Source organism: Carlito syrichta, unplaced genomic scaffold (assembly GCF_000164805.1).
Source record: "Carlito syrichta isolate Samal-C Ts95f unplaced genomic scaffold, Tarsius_syrichta-2.0.1 Scaffold302821, whole genome shotgun sequence".
NCBI classification, from domain to species: Eukaryota; Metazoa; Chordata; class Mammalia; order Primates; family Tarsiidae; genus Carlito; species Carlito syrichta.
The window spans coordinates 157,410-182,572 of NW_007246917.1; the positions used below are offsets into that span (position 1 = coordinate 157,410).

Here is a 25,163-nt window from a genome sequence, read left to right on the forward strand (position 1 = left end):
TCAAAACAGCCCCAGGGATTCTCTTCTCTCCAACCCACTGAAAACCACACAGCCACATGACTGAATCCCGCAGCAAAACATTTTGCAATGAACCTGAGGCTATTTTTCATAAATTGCCAACATTTCTCAGATAAACCAAGGCCATGTCATCAAATCAATCTGTGTGGATTTTTGCCGTCTTTATGCCTCTGAGAGAGGCAGGACAGAGAATTCCATGACAGGTAGTTGTGGGTCTTGGCAGGTTCTCTTCTAAAAAGACAAATAGGCCACTGCATAGAAATGAACATCCACAATCACAGAAACAGAGGACAGCTGCTTTCCCCTTCCACTAGGTACCCTTATGGACAAAGCTGAGTTCATTAGAATTAGACATCGAGTCGCAGACTATTAAGAGTATATAGAATGGTGGTGTTTGTGTGCCCAAAGTCACAAAGCTTACAAATGACAGCAATGAAATCAATAGCAAGAGCAAACCTTATTTCATGCTTACAGGGTGTTAGGCAAATATAAGCACTTTACCCAAAGTATTTGCAGATGAGGCGATCTAGGCATAGATAGGTTAAGTAACTTGCTCTAGTTCACACAGGTAGAAGGTGATGGAACCTAAATGCAAAGTCATACTATCTGGCCCCTGAGTTCCTCTCTTAACCACTATTACCTTCTTCTGCAGGGCTCAGGTGTCCCTACTCCAGGTTACTTTACAGAAAACAGAGTAAGGAGATATTATCTTGGAATGACCCTTTCAATACCACAATTCTGTGATTGTTCATTCAGTCATTTAGTCCTCTCTCTGGGGGTAGTAATCTGACCATGAACTGCCTTTGTTCTGTTTTCCCAGTTCCAGTCTTACACATATCTGACAGTCAGTGTCAGAACCAGTGAAAACCCAAAGATAAGCTGACTACTCATTGGCTCAGATAAGAACCCCAGGCCAGTACATGCTCTCTGACTGGCTGGCTGACACCTGCCATTCATCAAGTGATGAATGAGATCTTTCCCAGCTTCTCATTTCTTCCCAAGGCTCTCACACTGGAGAGGGGAACAGGTTGAGCCCGCACATAACTCAGTCAGAGCTGGGGCAGCAATCCACAGCTCTCTGGAGAGAGCTCTCATGGATTGTCCTACCACTGTCCTTTCTCCCATGGGCTTGTCTAGACCAGTCACATTCATGATCCTCATTCTTTGGGATACTCCACTCAAGGTTTTAAGGCCCAGTCGAAGGTGCCAGTGCAGCTTCTGCTACATCCCCAGTTGTCCTCCCTCCCACTCTGAGAAGCAGGGGTTCAGAATTTAATTCAACAGTTAAATTGAGACCCCTCAGTCTCACCAAAGGCAAGCTCAGAGGCCCACAAGGCCTAAGAAACTTTGAAGTTTGAACAATGGGATTACCAGTGGGGGCAGTTGCTTTTCCTGGAATGAAGGAGGAGCACAATGGGAGTGAGGAAAGGAGATAAAAGAAGGTGAACAAGGCCACAGACATAGTCCTGAAAGAACCTGGGGCCTTAAAAAATGAGCAATATTTAGTCAAGTAAAGTGAAGGGAGACGACATTCCAAGAAGGGGAAATAGCATTACAAGGCCCAGGAGCATAAGAACAGACTTTTCTGAGAACGAAAAATCTGGAATGAAGGCAATGGATAAAGGAAAGTGAAGGGACACAAGACTGAATGTGCAGTTGGGGCCTGCCTCAGATGTCATGAGCCGTTCCCCACAGTCTGGAATTTGGACTGGAGGAAAGGCCAGAAACAGAACTAGAAGATAATTCTGGTACTAGGTGAAGGCTGAAACGGAGACCAAGGGACAGTTGAAACACAATTACTGTATCCAGATTAAAATTATAATAATTATTTTTAAGGTAACCTGAACCAGGACTGTAGTTCAGAATTATCAAATAACAGAATCCCTGAGCTGGGGTTGCTGTGGTGTGAGCCACTGTTACTGATGACAGCATATCACACTTATCGGGTGTGTGAGGCAAACAAGGGCAAAAACCCCCTCTGCTGTGGGAGCTGCAGTACGTCTTACTTGTGGTCTGGAGAGACAACTCTGGATTGGGGAAAACACAGAAGCAGGGCACTAACTAGAGGTTACCATGAAAAGATACTGTTGAGAAATGTGGTCATCAATGGACTGGGAAGGAGAAATTGACTGAGAAAAGAATAAAATTCAGCCATGGAATAAACTTCTCCCCATCCCAAGTCCAGGCCATGGCAGGAGAGGGACACAAGGCAGCTCTCTCATTGCCAGTTGCTCTGGTCATCATGGATCAAAGGAGGCACCTGGACCAGATGAACCCTATCACTCTAAAGGACTCTGAGATCACTATAGAGGCAGAATGCATGTTGTCCCTGAAACTCTGGGGGCACCACGTATATAGTGTCATCCTGGAATCTGAGGAACAGTGCCAAGAAACTGAAGCTCTGATGTTCATACTCTGAGCTTGTCATGGGGTGCTACCCTCTTACATGATTTGTTTATTTTAGGGCCAACTCTGTGACGTGGAATCCACACAAGATGATGGGTGTCCCTTTGCAGTGCTCTGCTCTCCTGGTCAGAGAAGAGGTATGTCTTTCCTGACTCTGTGTCCCAGTCCATGGGTGGGGTTTGACTGTCTTTGTGCAGTTGATTTTCCCTCCTCATGCCAAGATCGTCAGGTCTTTCCTGTTCCCCAGGAAGTGCTCTTCTAAACTCCTAGCTGAAGGGTAAAGTCTGCTGAATAGGGGAAAAATAGGCTTAGGAGATCTCAACTTACAGAATATAAGCCTTGACTTTCAGAATATAAACTTAAACTTTCAACATATAAAATATTCTCCATGTTTTCAATAAAATACTCCTTTTCTCAACTGTACCTTGCATCCCCTTATCCAGGAACATAGAGGGGCATAAGGAGATTAAGTTTTGGGATAAGGGAATTAAGTGTTGGGATTCAGATACAAGGATTCTGCAAAATGTATTAACCAGCAAAGAGAAGAATAAGCAATGAGCACTTTCATACAAGATCCTTCTATTAATGAGGTCTAGGGTCATTTTCTGTAGACGTTTACCATTGGTCAGTACCTCTGCATCTACCTCCCATCAAAGCTCCTCACTCCTTCATTTTGTTGAGACCCAAGTAAGGAGCTTCAATTTATTCCTATTAAATTTTATCTCCTTAGTATTAATAAAACACTTAGATTAAAGGGATTTTTAAGTACTTTATTTACTTGTAAAATATTTTACTTTTTCCCGATCATGCATAATTATTAACACATAATTATTTTAGAAAACTTGGGCAGAACATAAAATGTAAGTAAATTTAGAGTCATTCAAAGCTCTCTTACTTAGAGATAAATATTAGTACTGTTTTTAAAAAATATTTCCTCTCAGTTTTTCTAGGAATATATAAATTTAAAATATAAAAATAAATATATATTTAAAATAAAATAGCTATTATCTATGTCATATGCACTTGTTAATTCTTTTTTATAATTAACATTATATTGTGAGCATGGCCTTCCAAAATGTGATTTTTAATGACCTCACATTATTCTATCACATAATTTAATGAGTTATATCCCTATGGTTGAAATACTAACTGATATTTTACAAAGTGGCTTGTTAAAATCTAATTATATATCTTTGATCACATTCCTGATTATTTTTCAAAAGTAGATTCCTCAAAGCGGGATTGCTAAATCAAAGGTATTATTATTTCCATGGTTCTTAATACCTCCTATTGTTATCTGCAGATTTAAATAGCATGCCCTCTGTGTCTTCATAGAAGTAATTAAGACAGAGACTTCCCTTCAAAGATAGAGACTTCCCTTCAAAATGAGATGATTATGCTGAAAAATATCCTTCAGACTGGTTTTTCATCAGTTAAAAATCAAATTCAATATATTATCATTTATTCTATCTCATGCAAACTTCAGCTATATTACTTGAAAGAAGAAAATTAATTTTTGTTACTTAGATTTCAGCCAGATGTTTGACAGTGATCCCTGTCACGTCCTTCCAAACCAAAGGCAAATTGAGGGCCAGATGGAACTAGTTAGAAAGATTTGGAACTGATTAGATGACTGCAGTGGAAGGGCCTGCTGATTGGTAATTTGATGTTACCCAGGATAGAGCCTGTGGCTTGGCACCTAACCCTGTACCATTTGTACCATTCAAAATATTCAGTGGTTTGAGTAAAACATAGAAACTTATTAACATCTCAGATGAGAGGAAACTGGGAGGTAGAGTAAATGTGTATAGCAACAGAATCAGAATACATGATGATTTTTGCAGACTGGACCAGTGAGCCACATCCAAAAAGAAAAATTGTTAATGGGGATCTTCATAAGGCCCTGCTCTGAGGTCCGAGTATAGGGTGATTATCTTTTGACTGGACACAGCAGTCGTGTTTCACACATGGCTAAATTGTTGGACTTGTGAAAAGGCGGAGGACATTAGGTTGTACTCTGCAGTTTCAACAGTGAATCAAGAGGAAAAGGCTATTCAAAAAACATTAGCAGCCGGGCTCGGTGGCTCAGCCTGTAATCCTGCGCCTTTGGGAGGCTGAGGTGAGTGGATTGCCTGAGCCCACTGGTTCAAGACCCACCTGGGCAGCAAGACCTCATCTCTACAATAAATCAAAAAATCAGCCAGGCGTGGTAGCACATGCCTATAATTCAGGCTACTTGGAAGGCTGAGGTGGAAGGATCACCGGAGCCCAGCAGGTTGAGGCTGCAGTGGCAGGGAGCGGCCACTGCACTCCAGTCTGGGCGACAGGGTGAGACTCCAACTCAAAAACAAACAAACAAACAAACAAACATTAGCAAGATACAGGAAGTGGAGTTTCAGCATGAAAAGGTGATAGTGTTGCACTCTCCTGATTAAGCCACACCTGCACTGCATTCTTAACTCAGTGCCAAATCGTACAATGTGTCTCACAAGCTGAAGCTCAAACAGTAGGGACCAGTTGGCAAACATGTAAGAGCAATGGTTAAAAGAATTAAGGATGTTAAACCCAGGGAAAAAAAGAAAAATAAAGGGCTAAGAAGAGGCCAGAGTTTAAAGGACTCTCAAGTGGAAGAGGCTCGGTTTTTTCTTGAGATTTTTAGGGGACTAGGTTAGTAACAGTGGGTGGTACAGATTTGATGACAAAATCAGAACACACTATGATTTTTAGGTCTGACTTGGGTTCAATAAAAGGAACATGTTTCTAAAAACTAAGCTGCCCAACAGTAGGAATAAATGAATCAAGAAAGATAACGGAATTGAAAAGATATTGGACAACCACTTATTAGTAAGGATATAGAAAGGATTCCTTTTTTGAGTAGAAATGGAGAAAGTTCTAAATTCCCTTCCACAGCCAAGAGTTTATGATGCTCTGACAGCATTTCTTTCATTGTTGTGCAAGGAATAATGCTGTTCCAAAAGACAGTAATAGTGTTCTCCAATAAGAGAGTTCTCAGTTTTAAAAAGGTTGAGAAATATTGGATTAGAATTAAAAACAAGTTTCATTATTTCAGGACTTAGTGGAGCCTTTAAACTGATGATATGTATTGCAATATTTAAAAAGAAAGGATTTGTGATTAGTTTCCTAGATTTGTTTGACAGTAGAATCTATTTTTTTGTTTTTGAACAGCAACTATTAACATATTTTAAACAGTTTGGGACATGATGTTCTAAAACTTTTTTATGGCTTAGAACCAGGATATTTATCTCACCAAACCCTTCTGTATAAAAAACAACATCACTTTTGCTTATCCTTTCATGCGGTGAGACTAGTGCTATCCAGCTCTTTAGAGTTCGTGTTCTTTGCTTTGTTTTTCCTATTCCAGTAGAAGCTGGTCTAATCAACTTCCACATTCCACCACATGCTGAGGTGGTTTCCCTTAATATTAACATCACCTGGTTGTGAGTTTGCATGGCTTAGGGAAGAATGGTGCAAAGTTTATGTAATCCTGAAACCAAATAAAAGTACCTGTTGCAATTTTCACCTCTTATTGGTATTCATGTGAATGTTCTCTTTCAAATTTAATGTCTTTCTTCTGGTCTAAAACAAGCACACTATACTTAATTTTTCTTATTCTCAAAAATAACTTAATAGATTCCAATGCATATGAAGCCTGAACTACAAGGCAGAGTCCAGTTCTGTTGTCTACCATCTGAGCACTCTGTCTTTCGAAGTGAAATTACAATTATAGTTGCATTGCATTGTGTTTTAGTTTGGATAATTTTTGAAAAGTGTTCTCACTTTTAACTTCAACTAAGTGGTCACATTTTAGTCTTTACTTCTCTTGTCATGAGTCACAAGAGAAACAAAAATCAAATGTCAAAGCTTTTGTAAAATCACAATTATACAGTAGAGAACAAAAGAGTCAAAGGCTTCCAGTGGTTCGTGACAAATTGAAGCATGGTGGGTTTTCTCTTAGGGAGATTGGTGATACTATTTTAGTCAGAAAGCATGATTCACTCACTGTTCTTGGAATAGTTCAATTATTTTGCCACCTATTTCCATGGTAAGGTTACAGTACTGGAGCAAATTCATGGTCACTAATGATAAAACTTTCCACTTTAACTTCCATAAGCAACTGAATATGCAAATACAGGACTGAAGCTCTGACCACTCTTAAGAGAGGAACATGACATTTGAAAGATTCGCTATTTAAATTTATCTCAGAGTTCCAATGTCTTTTTTCCTTAAGATTTCAGCATTTAAAAATGATAGTAGTGAACTGCCTTAAAAGCTATGATTTCTAAAGAGATTTTGAACTCTAACAGCTAAATGATAAATTACTGGAACTACATATTCATAAAAACACTAGAAAAACTGGGATAATAATTTTTCACAGAACCAAAGAAGTCCTAAAATATTTTAGTTATACCAAAACCAGAATTTAAGAATGTTCTCCCAATGAATGATCATCACACGCTGTGACTGATTTACATAAATGTCTTCTCTTAAATGGAGAGTAAGAGTACATATAAGTGTGTCCTCGTTGACCTCTGGTAACATATGACCCTAAGCCATTTATCCCAGAGGTGACCTATTACAATAGCCTGGACACTCTTGTCCTAAAATGGCCCCTTCCTTTCTTTTTTTCTTTCCACTTGATTCTTATTGTTTACTTTTTTCAAAATATACAATGTCCCTTTCTTTTATTTTTTTCTTAATAATTCACACCACAATGTAAATCTAATGGATGGCCAATAGAATTTTCTAAATTGTCTCTTTTCTCTTTTAGGGATTGATGCAGAATTGCAACCAAATGCATGCCTCCTACCTCTTTCAGCAAGATAAACATTATGACCTGTCCTATGACACTGGAGACAAGGCCTTACAGTGTGGTCGCCACGTTGATGTTTTTAAATTATGGCTCATGTGGAGGGCAAAGGTGAGTGCATATAGCCCAGTCAAACATCAACTAAAAACAAAAACTTTATATAGTGACCTCTATTATGGCATGTTGAAAAATTGATTTCCTAATTGCAAATTACTTACTCAAGATTAAGTTTTTTTAATCCTGCATCTAAATACCTACATTATACATGGGCAAGAATATAATAAACCCAATTGTTTTTTTCTATTCAGGACAAATTGCTTCTAATGTTCACTCATGTAGAAGACAAATCCGTTTTGCTTTACATGACAGAACACTTTGATTTTCAATAGGTGTTTGTTGTTGCTATTGTTGGTTTTTTTTAATCCCCTGACTCGGTTTTTATCCAGTGATTGATCCACCTGGGCAGATTAATACAATCTGAAAGTATATGTTTGGAGAACAAAAAAAAAAGCAAAAAACCCCACCATAATAGCTTATTTTTGACATTTTCAAGAATAACTTCTAGTTACAAAGCTAAAAAAAACAAAACCTCTAGAAGTCCCTAACCACCTCTTTTTGAAGGGGTTCTCTGTTTCACTCAGAATTTAGCTGCAGGTGATCCCTCCTCTCTGAGCAAGGTAAATGCTGTAACTAATGGTAAGCAGCACTGGCTGGCCTAATTGTAGCCTTCCAAGAGCATACATTTATGTTTAAATGTAAGCAGGCTGGAAAGATCAACAATTTTATTAATTTTAACCAGACTCCTAACTTAAAGGTCACAAATTAGTGGCTTCCCATCTGGTTTCATTTATCTCCCACAGGAGGCAATGGATAGAGGCAGCTGTATATGCTATAGAAACCCAAATGCAAAAGAGTATTCGAGGGAAACTGACAAACGAAAATGAGAAAGGGAGAGATTAAAGGTGTCAACCTAAATAACAAACAGGCTCTCCAAAAGAAAACATGTTTCTTTGGAATAAAGCATTGCAATGAGAATACACGGGCCATAGAAACCATGTACATATTCAAGGAGTGAAGGAAGACAAAGGTTTTTTAAGGACAAAAATGATGCAGATTACATAATTGTTTTGAAATAATTATCCTTAGCCACAATGATCAATAACAAGGGTGATGCCAGACTGAGGTTGCACAGGAAGTTGCTGGGCAAATAACCTTGCAGAAGTATTCTTTGTATAAGGTTGAAGTGGCCTTTGTGCAAGGTTGTGATTTCTGCAGGCATTTGAGATAGTTTTGTTATCAGTCATACAAGCCTAAGAACCCTCTCTTCATGGCCTTCCCCAGCTCTATTTGTCAGGGTTTTCGTAACATTAGTAGCTTCATTTTTATCCTGACACCTTTCACAAAGGGAAACTGGTTCTCCCTGAGGTCCTGTATGTTTGGGAAAGAGGACACACATTTGGTACTAAGCTCTGTGAGTAGCCTACACAAAGAGATAACAGGCTCAGTCCCATAAGAAACAGCAAATAACTTGATCAGCAGGAGTGAGGCATGCCAGGATAAGACCAGGGCATGAGTTGGTCCTCGTATCTGTGTAAAGAGGTAGGAACCATGTCCACAGTGATGAATCCATATGCTGTTGTTCATATATATTTTTTTAAGTAAGCTAAATTGCTTTAAGCAGTTCAGATAGGAGGCTGGCTAGCAGGGAAAAGAGGGTGCTTGGGAGAGAAACAATGCAATTCACATGTATTTTATGGACTCTCCTTAAAATTCATTCTGGAAAAAAGAGGCAGTTTAAATAGAAAGATGGTCTTGCTTAGTGCAGAAATAATGCTGAAATGGTTTTCAAGAGTGACTGGACTACATATCCTTCAGGCAAGCCTCCTTAATAGTACTGCCCCCAGCTGAGTGTTCTTCACATGCCACTGAGTATCAGGCAGCTGCTTGAAGTGAGGCTCTACTGTGTTGCCTAGTAAGAGTGGTATGATGGGCTCTCTCCTCTTCTGAAAGTTAAAAGTCCAACAAGGACACATACCTGGTCCCCACCATTAAATATGAGACTCTTTCTGCCAAGACATTTGTATTTGGAAAAAAAAAAAAGTCAGTCAAGAATATAAATTATTGGTGTACTCCCAAGTTGTTTTAAAGTGAACAGGTTTTTCATTTCATCAATTGGTGGAAATTTGAAAATAATAACTATATCAGGTAGTAAGTTGAGAAAAGCTTGATCTCTAAGTATTGTTCAAGTTCCCTCTTCATTCAAGTACCATTCTTTTTGCCATCTTCCTGTGGTGCTTTTTTATTATGATGATGGTCAGGAGCTATTTACATAAAATGTTTCTCTCATGGGTCATCAGTTCCTGCTGCTCCCTTTCCTCCTGGAACCTCCTCTCCAGCATGGGGCAACCCATCGGTTCTTACAGAAGTAACTTGGAGGACACCAGGTGTGAATCTAACGACAGGACCAATGAAGCTTGAAGTAAAGGCAAAGGATCTTGTTTTTAAAGTACTAAAATAACAGCACTGGTAGAGGGGATAAAAAGAAGCAAGAGAAGCATCACAGCAGCTGAATTACTTAGGACACACATGCAAAACCTTTTCCTCCTGAGAAACTTCAAGTAGGCAGACATCTAAATGGCGAAAACTTCCAGTTGGTTTACAACCGAAGACTGCCTTTTTTCACAAAATGAAAGATAATAATTATTAAAGTAATAAACTCAGTCCTATAATCTAGATGAGAGGTGAAGATAAGTGTACTCTCACATCAAAAGTGCCAGCCAAGGAAGTCAAAATCATCCTCTCCCCACAAGAAGAACCATGAAAGGGTTGGTTGTACGATCTCTCTTGCTTCCCCACAGGAATAAGGAAACAATTGGGAAAAGAGTTGGGAGGAGGAAGAGAGAGAAGAGCATAGCATTAATTCAGGAAACCTCTGTTATCAGATATGCCTGGAGAATTCTATTTTCTCCACATTTTCTCCTTAGTAAGATAAATCACGTGAAAAATAGAAAACTAAGTATAAATTATTATTTTTTAAACTAATCCATTAATGACGAATGGAGCCAAATGCACTGATGAGGGCCATCATATTAAGTCCAAGATAACTTGATTAGAAACAAATTTATGCAAAAAATAAGACCCCTGATTTAGGATGCTAAGGGGCATTCTAGGTGGTACTAATATATGTTGGTAAAGGCAGGGTGCGTGCCCTCAGTTCTGTTCTTATTGAGTCAGCTTCGCATTTCTTCTGCAGTTATTAAAGAATCCTGGGACTTGATTATTTTCAGTGTTGATAGATTTCTTCAGTGAATAAAGCTCAGTGGCAGACAAAAATAAATAAATACACCTTAAAATTACTCCCCCTTTTTTAGGCTGCAGGGGTGGCTTAATATGTAACAACTGAGGTTTCACAGTAAATCTCTGTGTTCGTATGTGATTGTACAAATTGGCAGGATTCCTTGCACTTTTTAATGATTGGCCTCTCTAATTAAACATGTGACTAACAAAGGGACTGGCAAATGGCTGAGAGGGAAAAAACAGGAAAAAATTATTAAAGGGAAATGGATGCCTGGCATCTTTTGCTCAGTGACTGAATGTTCACTTTCTCTCTAAAATACTAATTTATTTTAACAAGCAGATATTGGGCATTGATTATTGTTCGTGCTGCATGGAATAAAGAGGCTTTCATTTACCAGACAGGATAAACCTGCTTAAGCCTGCTTCAGACAGGATAAGACAGATGCCCAGAAAGCCATCATCTAAGACAGAATAGAAGTGGTCATAAAAGAAACACAGACAACCTGCAGAATTTAAAGGATGGAGGGTGCATTCTTAGTTTGAGAATCAGAAATGATTTATCAAGAGATGACCTTTGAGATGGGGCTGAAACAGGATAGGTAGAAGAATTAGGATTAGTGGAGCGGCTAATTGACAAGGATGGTTTGGGATCTGCAGTCCAGATGAAAAGCAAGAGGGCCTAAACTACAGCAGCAAGGCATTCAGTGGTTATTTCAGCAGCGGCATCCCTGGGGCCCAAGAGTGTTTATAAGAGGGTTTCAGGAAGCAGAGAAGAATCATAACCAGTTCTGGAGATGTCAGGTCTGCAGAGGTGGTAACTGAACACTGGTCAACAGTAAGATCACTGAAGAAGCTAACATAAACACTGTTCATCTTCCTGAAATTCTGGTTTGATAGTCTGAGAGGGGGTCCAAGAATTTGCATTTTAATACAATTAATTTGGTTCTGATGCAGATGGTTCCTCTGAACGTGCTTTGTGAAAACACTGCCACAGGGCTTCATTTATTCATCCATTCATTTAATAAATATACATTGAGCACCTAATATGTGCCCAGCACTACCGATTCTAATTTCCATGGCACACATAGACTCGTGGAGCTCAGGGCAAAGGTGCTGGCCAAGCATTCAGACATTAGGAGCCCATCAACCTCCTTGAGTCAGTCAGCTGGGGCAGCACTCTCCAAAGAAACAAATTTCTGAACCCATTAGATTTCTTCAGTTCAACTTATTCTTAAACCTGCTTCAGATGTCACAAGTCCCTGAGCTATGCTGCCCCCCCCCCCCCCCGCCGCTTAGCTGAGATGAAACCGTGTGTGAACAGGCAGGTGGGCCTATCTCATCTCTACAGTCGCTCCCTCCAGCTTCCCTGTTACAGAAGTTACTGCCGGGCCTGTTCCAAGTGCTCCCAGGACAAGCCTTGGCTGGTTTTCTAAACTTTCTATTAGCACTCAGTAAACACTGAAGAAGGTAAGAGGAAAGTCATTTTGAAAAGTAAGCCCCTCATATGTCCGGACGTCCGTTAAATAGCCCCAGTTCAAGGCTGTTGTGTCAGTTTCTATAAGTCCAGCTCCAGGGCTTCCAGAGCTAGAAACTAAAAGACCTCTGTAATGATGTTCACCCATTACAGATGTGTGTCATTTATCTGTCACCAAAGGAAAACACTACAAAGCCTGGCAGAATACAGCATCTGCATGCTCCCTATGATTCCTTCATCTATTTGTTCAATTAAATATTCGTTGTGCACCTGCCCAATTTGTTCTATCCCAGGTACATTGACGAACAAGAAGGAGCCTGGCGATGGAAAATGTGCACACTGGGAGGGGCCAAGCAGGCATCCCCAGGGTCTCTGATGGTGCTTCTCATCCACAGGAAGAGAATAACCCAGCCCTCCTGTTATTAATGACTTCCATGATTACTCCTATGAACAGCAGAGTCAAATTTTCCCCTTGAGTAATCAAAATAATTGCCTGGGAAATGGAGGCTCTGGCAGAAAAGGAGTCTGCTGAGGGAGCCTTAATGAAAAGGAACAAAAGCACCTTGTTGGGAGGGGTAGGGAGGGAGGCGTTGAAGAGAAGACAGGCACTTGAGAAGCCTGTGGAAACAGTTCTGTGTCAAGAACGTGCCAGAACGGGGCTGAGATGGAACCGGCAGGATGACCCTCAGTCTCCAGAGGGATCCCTGGTCCTGCACTCCCAGCCTACCTAATGAGCTTTGTTCTTCTCTTCCCTAGGGGACTACTGGGTTTGAAGTGCATGTTGATAAGTGTTTAGAGCTGGCAGAGTATTTATACAACATCATTAAAAACCGAGAAGGATATGAGATGGTGTTTGACGGGAAGGTATGTATTTGGATTTCTACAATCCTAAAAAGTTTAGTCGATTCCAATTCTTATCACTGCTGTGTTTTGATGTAAATGATGTGCTGTGCAGGTTAGTGGGGTCATCATGGGGGTGGGGGGAGCAGTGGATGACAAGGTGGCTATTCTGAGCTGGAAAATAGATCAGGCTCATACATTACTCCATATAACGTTGGGAAAGTCAGGCACTCCAAAGGCAATTTCTGATTTAAAGGTGGGAATTGTATTTTGAACCAGCTGCACACATAGATTTGAAATGTCTTGGAATTTTAAAAATTGCTACTCTGGGCTGAATGTGACTCTTCCTTTCCTCTTTGTAGCCTCAGCACACAAATGTCTGTTTCTGGTATGTGCCTCCGAGTTTGCGTACTCTGGAAGACAATGAAGAGAGAATGAGTCGCCTCTCAAAGGTAAGTGCTCTGAGCTCCTCTGCTGTGAGTCTAGGGGGCCTTTCCTGAGCGTATCTTCTTTATGACATATGTGTATATCTTTAAGGAGATCCTGCCACGATGCATGCACTCACCCCTTTCTGTGGGCGCCTGTAGAGTCTGAACTAGTCAGACTTTTATCAACTCTATTTGCTTGTTTTTTGAGAGTTTATGATGTCTTAAAATAAATAATTTAGGTGTCAGTCCAAATCAATTCTAATTTCCATGCACTGGCATTCACAAAGCAGCAAAAACCATTGCTGAAGTTGACTGGTCTTCCAAGTGAAACTGATGCTCAGTTATAAGCACAAAAGAGACTTCAGAGACCAGAAATGGTTAGAAAGCAAAGCTGCTGCTGACCCTCTTGAAATGCCAAGGTCAGGGTTACCCTTTGGGTCTTTAGAGCTGTGGCTTCCCTCAGAAGCAATACTAATAGCCACAATTTAGAGTGTGTACTGTGTCCCAAGTCAACTGGTAAGTGATCGACCCTCAGATGACTTGAAGCCTCACAGCTTCAAGTGGGAAAGACTTTAGTCATCCCATTTTGCTGATGGGGAAACTGAAACACAAGAAGAAAAAGTAACTTTCCCAAAATCAGGCAGAAAGTCTGATTCCAGAGCCTGAGGTTTTGAGCTTCAAGTCATACTGTGGTCAGTAAGACACCCCTTGTCTTTTATCCTCTCCTGCTCTCAAGATTTAAATATGGGTGAAGTAGGATTTACAGTGAACACCAATGGGAGATAGGGCCCCCTTCATGGTGCTGTAGGGGATGGGAGACTAGGGATGGTCATGTGTGCTTGGATCTCAGAAGGTTGGTTGATTGATTGATTGATTAGTTGGGGTGTTCGTTTTGTTAATTATAAAAGAGAACCTCCTCAGGTCACTGCCAGGAACCCAGCAAGCCTCCTGTCACTGCTCAGAAGCTTGGGCTACCTCTCCAACTTTTCAGAACACTTTATTTCCTTCTACGTAAAACGAAGAAAGGATTTTGTGTGTATCTGAAGCCTTCCAAAAAGCTTGTATGTGTTAATACCTGCCCTTAAGCAACCCAGGATCAAACTCCTCAGCAGGAAGAAACTTATACATGACTGAGATCTTTAAACCAAGACTCCTAATTAGAGTAGTGAATCCCTGCCCTGGCTGTATATTAGAATCATCCAGAAGCTTCATAAAAAACTCTGGTGACTAGGTCTTATCCTGATAATTTAATCAGATTGCTCTTGGATGGGCCTGGGAATGGTTCTAAAAGTTAGCTAGGTGGAGTCCATCTTGAGATCTCAATCTGCAGCTCATCTTGAGATCCCTGACCTAGAGGAATGAATGGCAGGAAGCTTCTAGAACTAGGATCCATGGTGCATATGTCTGGGGTGGGAGAGGCTGTGGTTGTGATTGAAGGTTTAATGAAACTGGTTCATTCCAGGATATGAAGCCTAAGAGGTGGGAGGGAGGGAACAGAGGTCACATTGGACAAGATGATGAGCACAGGCCATAAAAAGGGGGAGGATGTCCTTTTTTTTGAGTAAAAATAATCCATATTTTTGCTGGAATTTTTATGGTGTAGCTTCTCCATAGCATACATTTTCTTAACAGTGATTGATTTTATTTAACAAGTTAGAAATTAGATGCTTCCATTCCTATTTCCTTTCACTTCTTTAATGAACCAACTGACCAGACTGAGAATCTGGAGTAGCTTGGCTGATTTCATTTGTTGAATCACTGCATCATCACTGGGATGAGGGTTGGGGCAGGATGGAAATACAGAACAAAAAGGTTTTTTTCTTTATTTTCTGAGCCAAAGTCAACTCTGAAGTGCCCCCATTTAAAAACAACTCTTCACATAAGCTGTGATGGAGATGGAGATTATTTCCTGAGGACAGCAACTAAAATATTGGTAAACTGTTTTTAGACTGTTGGAATTCAAATTGGAAAGTCACTGGGGATTCCAGAATGAATACTCCTGATTTTTCTCTCTGCCGCAACTCCATTTTTATTACTGTAATAGAGAGACTTCAGCAATTCAGATTTGGAAATGTAAATAGGGTCACATGAAATATCAAGGTTAACTTTTCATCTACGTCTGTAGTTTTTCAGAGTTTTAAGACAGTTCCTTATTCAGAGTGAAATCCTTAGAATATAAAGTCTAGGAATCCATAAAATATTCACACACACCACACACACACACACACACACACACACACACACACACACACACACATACACATACACACACACAAGCACACACACTCCCAGAGGGAAAAGAACGGAGGTGAAATAAATAATTGGTACTGTCCACTATTGTAGTAATAGCTGTTGCCGAGTGGGGTGTAGTGACTTGCGGGTCCTTTGATGCACTACTGAAAGGAATTTCAGAGCAGCTGCAAAGTTTTTAAACAGAGTTTATCAGTGAGAAAAAAAAGAGAGATTCATGCCAGAGAAAGAGAGAACTGGCATGGGAGGATCTCCTGAAAAGAAAAACCATACTTTTGCTCTTGACTAAAAGCTTGATATGTTCTCACAATAATTGATATGCTAGAGAGGGTGGAGCACAGGTTTCCCCTGCAGAGGGATTACCACATCTCAGTCTCTGACAGGACACAGTGCAGGCTTTTCCCAGAACACACATTCTGTCCTGATAGGCTGACTTGCCAGACATGGTAGCTATGAGCTAAAAGGTTGTCTGATTTACATTTCTGTAGCTTTTGATGCCCAGTCAGGGACCCACCTTGATGGGCTTTTCTCTGATGAGCTGAGGGGGTGAGGTGGCCTGGGAGTCCACACTGAATCCACATTCTAGACAGGGAGATTTGGCCTGCAGAAAAGACGTCTGGACGCTTCCTTATTTTAAGCTAAAAATTGCCTTCAAGAAATGTATCTACCTATGTCTAACCTGCACTAACTGCCCTGCCTTGATAGCTATGTGTGACTATTTACATTTAAACCTATATCAATTAAAATTAAATTCAACTAAAAACTCGGTTCTCCAATCACTCTAGCCACATTTCAGCTGCTCATCTTGTGACCGGTGGCGTTGTACTGGATAGTACAGATACAGAAGATCCCCATCATTCTATAGAGTACTCTTGGTCAATGCAAATATAGACCTAAAGTAGAAGGAAATGTGGAGTCTTCTGTGTAGTGTACAGAAAGAAGAGAACAAAGTTCTGGACAAGACAAGGCAGAGGATTACTCTTTGTACCCTCTTGTCTGGTACTTTAACATACATGAGGCACTCATATTTTAACATACATAAGGCACTCAAAAATCATTTGTTGAGCTAAAGTACTATCTTAGTCACAGGCTTCAAAAACAAACTACTATAGGTTAGGTGGCTTATAAGCAACAGAAATTTATTTTTCACAGTCAGGTCTGTGAGTGCATGTGGCACCTGGTCACTGAGGTGGCATAAATGAAGAACATGTGGGATGCTGTAGGGACCTGACCAGACACAAATGCCTTAGACACAGAGAAGTGGCAGCAAGTAGACTCTGTGTCAGTGTTTATCAAACAAGAATCAAAAAGACTGGTCTATCAATCGCCTCTTGTGTTTCTTGTTCTTCTTTATCATCTTCTTTTATTTTGATTTTCATTATTCTTGATCATTATCTTCATGTCTTCTGTCAGCTTTCATAGTCTACATGGATTGATGGACTTTCAAAGGGTCGTCAGTGGATTTAATACTAAATTGGCAAGAAGTGGTTTGGCCTTATATTTAAAGTGACTCAAAGTCTATGGTATTAAGTGTAATGGGGAATGTAATTGGTGAGATTTTAACAGTTTAGAATGTCTTATTTGTGGTTATTCTGCATTTTCATTTTTCAAAAATTTCTCTCAGATTTCCAAATTTTAAAAACATAAGAGGTTTTCAAACACATGGTGAAAAATACATTTCTATGATATCTTGTATCTTCTATGATATATTTTACGATGCTTCAATATGAACCCTCTTTGGAGTAAACAAATGTGGATTCGCATTTTGGAAGAGTCCCCTGGCTATTGCTTTCTGAAGGATTGAAAAAGTAAATTGCACAAGAGAGAAAACAATACCCTAAAAATCTTAAGGTAATCCCAGAGAGCTCTATTGATTAAGCCTTTAGTGAATTCTTTAGCATGCAGACTCTCTCTTTCTCAACTGGCTTTCTTCAGCAAAACCAATAGTCTACCCTCCCAAAAAAGCCTAGAAATAAGTGAAAAACTATATATATCATCCAAAAGACCACCAGGATGACTAAATAGTAGAAAGGAGAGTTTTAGTGGAGGCATCAGTTTGTAAAACAAGAAGAGACAGTCTCCAACATGTGCTGAAAGTGCTTTTTCTTCCAAGATGGGCAAGACCCATTAGATTTTATGCCTCACAGGGCTTGCTTCACACAATAGAGTCATACATATTCAGTAGGTTTGGGGGAAAAGCTATACATATTTATGAGGTAAGCCAAGCACTTACTCAATGGGTAAACATATATGTGTCATACATCCCATGGTCCTTTTGGGACAGGGTTTCAGCATTAAAATAAGGTGGAATTTGGCTCTTTACATCAAGTGGTGAACTATAGGGCACAAAGACAGTTTGTGCCCAGCCTCTGCTAGCTGCTGAAACTGGCTTAAGGTCTGCAATTGGTTATCAGAAGAGAATGTTTGTAAGGCTGATCCTCTGTCCATTCAGAGTTGTAGTGATCTGGGTTGTAAATCAGTTAGGAGGGGTCTGATGGCTCCTATCATTAGGGATTTTAGAGTCCTGGGAATTTAGAAATTTGACAACCCAGCAGGGCTCTGAACTCTCAACCTGAAGGTAATTTGGTTTCCTAACCTTAGGGTCCATCTTAGTTAATAAAGAAGTGTCAATTTTGGACTCTCAGATCACATATATTTATCAGAATCATATTTTTCTTCTTAATTTGCAATTAGTGAATATACAATGAAGTAGATGTTCCATGTTCCAGCTAATTTTAGTTCATCGGCATTTTCTGGAAGCAACCAAAAGTCATGTGTATTTAGACAGCTGTGATTTCTGCCAACTCAGCTTATTTCAGGAACTGAGGGGATTCAGTCTCACTTTATGCTAAAATCTGTTTGGGATGTGGCTATTAGCATTAATCTTTTGACCCTTGATTTGCATTCATCTGAAAAGTTGGAGATGATTATCCTTAATAATTAGTGACATTCTTATGTGTTTTTGCTTGAATTGCCCATGAAAACTAAATGAGAATTTAATTCACTGAGTAATGCATTGTCATTATTTTATCAGTTCTAAAGAGAAAGTACGGTTTATTATACAAATAAGACTAAGGAATAGCTTTGTGACTTTTCCTTAAATTCTTGCAGCCATGTGGTTGTTTTTTTTGTTTTGTTTTGTTTTGTTTTATTTTGAGTTGGAGTCTCACTCTGTCGCCCAGACTGGAGTGCAGTGGCCGCCCCTGGCCACTGCAGCCTCGATCTGCTGGGTTCCGGCGATCCTTCCGCCTCAGCCTTCTGAGTAGCCGGAACTACAGGCGCGCGCTACCACACCCGGCTGATTTTTTGATTTATTGTAGAGATGAGGTCTCGCTGCCCAGGCAGGTCTCGAACCCTCGGGCTCAGGCAATCCACGCACCTCAGCCTCCCAAAGGCGCGGGATTACAGGCTGAGCCACCGAGCCCGGCTAGTCATGTGGCTTTGGAATTCCTTTTCTAATTTGATTTCTCTTTCCAGGAGCCACATTGACTTGACATGCCTGGCAGCACAAAGTGATAACTTTCATGTCCCTTAAGCTAAAATATTCTAGCAAATCTATTTTCAGAACTTAATCCCAGATTTAGATATTTAAAATCTTTTAAATATTTATTCCTAGGTATGAGCACAGTGCTCTGCATACATTCTTAATCCTTTAGGTGAAAGAAAGATCAACCCAACAAATATTCCTCTTTACATCACCTCCCTATGGAACAAGGACAGGGCAGGGAAGGATGTAAGAACTCATTAATCTAGAATCAGAACATCTCGGTACTGGAATCATCATCCACATTTATTTTTAAATGAGGAAATTAGGTTTAGAATGTAAAGTGAAGGTGAAGGTGAAGTCTATCTGTTTACTTTTTCTTTAGTAACAGATAAATGATTGGGCCTGATGGGAAACTTGATGGTTTTGTGCATTGAGTACTTTGAAGCTGAAAACTTCATTGTTAACCAATGATTATTTAGGAATTGATATTTGAAATTCACACATTCATAATAACGTTCCATATGAATCTAACTATCCTTCTTCTTCTTCTTTTTTTTTTTTTTTTTTTTGAGTTGGAGTCTTCCTTTGTTGCCCAGGCTGGAGTGCAGTGGCACTCTCGCAGCCACCACAGCCTCAACCTGCTGGGCTTAGGCGATCCTATCCTTCCTTTAAAATAAGCCCAACTATAATGCAAGGCATGGGCCCCATTTTGAACTGAGTTTCTGACCATGTATATCTAAGCTTTAAAGCTTCTCTGACATCTACCATTCTACAGATTTGCAGCAATGAACTTAAGAAAATAGATGTTGTATTTATAAACTCCAGTGGTAAATATATGTGAACAGATCATACATATAGTTACATGTGATTTAAATTTGTGCCTCTTTCTAGATAGCTGTTATTTTTATGCTAGTCTTTATAGCAACGAGAACTCAGAAATCCCTCAACATGTACCCAGCACTGTGCCGGTGACCAAAAGAAATGAAAGAGGTTGTGCTTGCCCTCCAGAACCTTATGTCTGAAGTAGACAGAAAAAATGTATGTATTCACAAGTAAGAGGATGATAGGAAATTGGCATATGGTCAAAATCCATGGGGAAGATTTACATATTTACAGCTGAAGAATAGGGAGTACCAATAGACTGGAGAAAGGCTTCATAGCAGTTATAGGACTGTGATGGCATCTTGGAGTGTGTGTAGGATCTGAACTGGAAAAGAAGGAATGCTGAGCAAAGAGAACAAGTGTGACATGGTAACATTAATGACAAGACTGAGGGGATAGAGGTACAAGTGGTATATTCAGGGGATATTGAATAAATAAGTCTTGTCAGAGTTAAAGATTCATTTTGGCCTTTGTGCTGAGCTAAAGAGTTTAAAGTTAATTTCACATACAATAGAGAACTACTGAGGTTGTAATCAGCAGTTTGGCATAAATACAGCGTCTGCAATAAGATATGTATATGTAACATATGAGTGCTAAGTCCTTGTGGGTTCAGCTTTTTGCACTAGCTTGATCTGTCATCATTAAAGAATATTCTTCAAAATATCTTATAAACTGAGACAATGCAAAGAGAGAATAAAAAACTAGAAAGTTTTGTGGGATCTCAAAAAAGTTGCTGAAAGTCTGCTCATCTTCACACATCACTTGATACTGAAACAATCCTTTTGGTAACAATTCTTTGAACTTGGTTTTATTCCCAGTGTTTTTACATTTTCTGGGGGGAAATCCCACCCCCAAATGTTGTATTGGTAAACTAATTAGCTGTGGGCCCAGTGCTAGATTCCTCCCATTCTCCCAAAACATTAACTAGAAAGTCAAGGACAAGGTGGCAAGCATGTGATAGCCTGCCACTTATTATTTCTCTTGTCATCCTCAGAACTTTGAATGTCTAGAACTGTTCTAGTCCTTTAGTCCCAAGAAAACTGGAGGCAATTCCTTGAAGAGAAAACAAATGCGATTCTGATTGTTAGTTAAAAACTAAAAATGCTGCTTGCTATTTGGGTTCTTTGACTAAGGGGAGAGTCCCAGGAGAAGGTCACCATGCTGATATGGTCTCTCCCACAGGTGGCTCCAGTGATTAAAGCCAGAATGATGGAGTATGGAACCACAATGGTTAGCTACCAACCCTTGGGAGACAAGGTCAATTTCTTCCGCATGGTCATCTCAAACCCCGCAGCAACTCACCAAGACATTGATTTCCTGATTGAAGAAATAGAACGCCTTGGACAAGATTTATAATAATCTAGCTAACCAAGCTGTTTCACTTCTCTAGGTAGACAATTAAGTTGTCACAAACTGTGTGAATGTATTTGTAGTTTGTTCCAAAGTAAATCTATTTCTATATTGTGGTGTCAAAGTAGAGTAGGATTTAAAAATCAAGAAAACATTGCTCCTTTTAAAATCCTTTCTTAAGTTTAGAATACCTCTCTAATAATTAGTTACAAAAGGCTGTGTTCTAATCAATAAGAAAAAGCTTAAAATTATTATAAATACTTCCCATACTTTTCATATAGTATGCAAATCAAACTTTATTTTCACTTCAGAGTAGTAGGACTGAATAGTGCCAAATTGCCCCTGAATCATAAAAGGTTCTTTGGGGTGCAGTGAAAAGGATAAAGTAAATATAAAATGTATGTTGACAATAAAAACTCTTGCCTTTTTCATAGTATTAGAAAAAAATTTCTAATTTACCTATAGCAACATTTCAAATGTATTTAAATACATATAATTTTACAAAAGGAAAATATATATATATTACAAAGAAATCCTATTTTGTAACATATAGATTTTTATTTTATATGGGTTATACAAACTGCAGGGGCAGATATAAAAACTAAGCGAGATTTTTTTTTCCCTCTTTCTTTTGATGGAGGCGCAATAGCACACTTAGCAAAGTTATTTTGAAACACAGACCCACAAAATTCTTAAAAGGTGTGATTCCTTCTTTCTATGCATGTTATAGCTTATCATATCTCCCAAGTTAGTATTTCAAAACAAACACAAAAGAATACTGCAAGTTCTTTAAAATGATTTATCAGATTGGCAATAAGATTCTCTTCCCATTCAGGTTTTCCCCTCAGTTTACTCCTAGCAGACCCACTCTTAAGCATGACAAGCCAAACTGTATCTTAGATGAAGTTAGGGTAATCGTCTCTATTCTACTTCCCACTTCAGCCTGTTTTGAACAGAAGGTTGATGCTGCTTCTTGAGGCATCTTCCCCTAACAGTATTATTTTATTAGGCCATTTGAATTAATGAGAGAAAATAAAATAAAACCTAATCAGCCTGAGCAAAGAGGAATGAAGTACACTCCCAGAATATGGGGTAACCAGAAAATTAAACTTGGCCTTGGGAGAAGAGATCTCTGTGGGACTATCATGACATCATCCTGAATGCCATATTGCCATTTTGCCACTGTCTAGGAAGGAGTAATTTGCCTCCTGGGCAACTGCTTATTCCCATTCCCTTCTCATTTCTACCCGTGAAAGTCTCTCCTGCTAGAACTCTCTATCACTGGGATCTCAGATAATTAATTTCTATTCCACCAGTGTTTCTTTCCTTTTCCTGAAATGAATTCCTCACCCTAGCTTTTGAGCCACCATCTTTAAGACCTTCTAAATTTTAATCGTCTCCCATCAAGATCCCAAGTAACCAGAGGTAATAAGAGCCTTAGAACTTAAAATTATATTTTTAAAATGTCCATCTTCCCTGCAAACCTGATGGAGAGACATGAGCTAGCAAAACCTTCCATAGAAGGTTTTAAAGAGTACCTCAGATTGTCTGATTCCAAGTGCTGGTAGGAAAGCTACAGACTTGTATATGCAGACTACAAATGCAAATTTAGAAACATTCTCTCTTTTGTATGGATCAGGCAGTTCAATAGTGAGAAAGACTACAGGTATACAAGAAAAGAGAAATGGCCCTTGCCCTTCAACAGATAGAAATGCCCTATAATGTAACCACAGGATCCAACCACCTGAAATCTTCATAAACTTGCCCCTGCATTATCTCTCCCAGATTATATACAAAACATTGACACTTGATTGGAACATGGTTTGGGGCCTTTCTGTATAGAAAGCAAATGACTCACTATGACAATTAGAAATAAACTCTTTATCTGTGCTGTAGAATTCCAGGAAGAAAAAGTCTTTTGTTCTAGGCTTTGTCTAATGACTAAGTATCTCTTTCCTTTATCAAAATTGACTGCTGAGAATAAGTGTGTAGTTTCCCAGCTATTTTAAGCCCAAAGGTCCCACTTCAGAGGCAGAGACACTAACTGATCCAGCCCGCTGTCCTACTTGGAGAAGACCAAACAGTGTGGAGACTAATGCCCTGATAGACCTGCCCCCTCTACTCCAGAATACTTATTCCTTGGGGCACAGACCCTAGATCAGAAACTGCTGCTTTTTAGCTTGATGAGATGACAGAATGTAAAAGAACAATCTGTGCCTGTGCATGAAATTCCTGCAAAACTATTTTTACCAAGAAGTTTTCTCTCCCACTCTCCTACCCCTTTCAGGTCCTTTCTCAAATTTGCCGGGGTGTCTTGCTCAGCTCCCGTACAGGAAAATCCCTACCAGCCATGGCCCAGGAGTTTCATAAATACTCCTTAAAGTAGATCTATAATCTGTTCAGGAGGGAGGGGTGGAAGAAGTGAAGGAAAGAACAAAGGAAGGAAAGAAAGAAGGGAGATTGTTTTGAATATTAGCTCAAATTCTAGTGCCAAAGGTCTTTATGTGGGACCATTCTTTACAAATTCTAGAAGAGTTTGGTTTTAGCTTTACTCAGAATTGATATGGCCATTTTCATTTATACAGCAATATTGTGTTTATTATTTAAGATACTTGAAAAGAAAGTACGGTATGTCTTTATCTGAGACCTGTATGTGATATGGACTTCATGTACTATCACAGGATGTGAGGAAAGAAAAGGAAATCAATTGTATGTGACTGTGTTGCCTTTATTATTTTGATAGTACTTTCTTGTCCCTCAGATTGGGGTTGTGCACTTTAGATCTGAACTGTACAGTGTTGCGATTCAACATGTGTTTCTGTAAAAGCTTGTACAATATATTATTGGTATGTCTTTTTCTGTGTGGTAGCTGTATTGAACTTTGATATTATGAAAACTACATTTCTTCCTGCTCTCTCTTCTCTCTCTCTTTCTCTCTCTCTCTCTTCCCCCCCTAAACTGTATGCCCTCCGCATCAGCTCTAATAGAGAACATGCCCTCAGCTAAGCCCTCTGCTGAGAAACTTCCTTTGAGAATTGTGTGATTTCACAATATGCAAGGTGAATATGACTTTGTCTCTGAGAATAGAAGAAACCAATCATGGAGTGTCACCCTGCCAAAACCACAGGTTTTGGCCCTGCTGGGGGTGGGAGTCGGTGCTGCTACCCAGAACATGGACCAAGGAGGCACAGGTGTAAATATAGTGGCCAGACAAGGAATCAGGAATCCTCCAACTGGGTATCATCTTGCACGTGCTCTTCTGTTTTAAAATGCTAAATGCAAACACTGTGTATTTGTTAGTTACGTGTGCCAAAATACTATTCCCAATTGGTGTTTCTGAATGACATTGACATTTCCCCAACATTACTCCATTATTAAAGACAGAAAAAAAATAAAAACATAAAACATACGAACATGTGGCAACCTGTTCTTCTTACCAAATATAAACTTGTGTATGATCCAAGTATTTTATCTGTGTTGTCTATCTAAACCCAAATAAATGTGTAAATGTGGACACATGTCAGGCCATGGATGCTTATTTCTGACTCTGCCTGATGGTGGGGGTGATTTTCAATGAATTACCAGAATCAAAAGCCCTTCACTTGCTATGGACCTCAGTGTCTCTAGGTCTTTGTTGGGAGAAAAAAGCCCGTCTACCTATAACTTCTGAAGAATATTGTTACCCATCCTGGTTTCTCCTCCAATCAGACCTGATCTTCTTTTTTTAAAGTAGTTTATTATGGAAAATTTCATATACATAAAAAAGTGGTCAAAATAGTATAAATTCCTAGGTATCCTTCACCCAGATCCAACATTTACTGATTCCGAGCCTGAATCTTGTTTCATCCTTTCCCCCTCTCCAACACTAAATTATTTTTATATGAAACTGCAAAAGATAAAAAC

General features: G+C 39.5%; 1 protein-coding gene across 2 annotated transcripts in view; it reads left to right on the forward strand.

The window, feature by feature from the left end:
• GAD2 (glutamate decarboxylase 2) overlaps window positions 1-24,778 on the forward strand; it is a 78,383-nt gene extending 53,605 nt beyond the window's left edge. For both annotated transcript variants that reach the window (XM_008057163.2, XM_021711882.1), the window contains 5 exons: window positions 2,483-2,561; window positions 7,214-7,363; window positions 12,780-12,887; window positions 13,226-13,315; window positions 21,093-24,778. In XM_008057163.2, coding sequence (XP_008055354.1) covers window positions 2,483-2,561; window positions 7,214-7,363; window positions 12,780-12,887; window positions 13,226-13,315; window positions 21,093-21,266 — 601 coding nt within the window. In that variant the 3' untranslated portion in view covers window positions 21,267-24,778. The remainder of the gene's footprint in view (window positions 1-2,482; window positions 2,562-7,213; window positions 7,364-12,779; window positions 12,888-13,225; window positions 13,316-21,092) is intronic.
• Window positions 24,779-25,163: the final 385 nt, after the last annotated feature.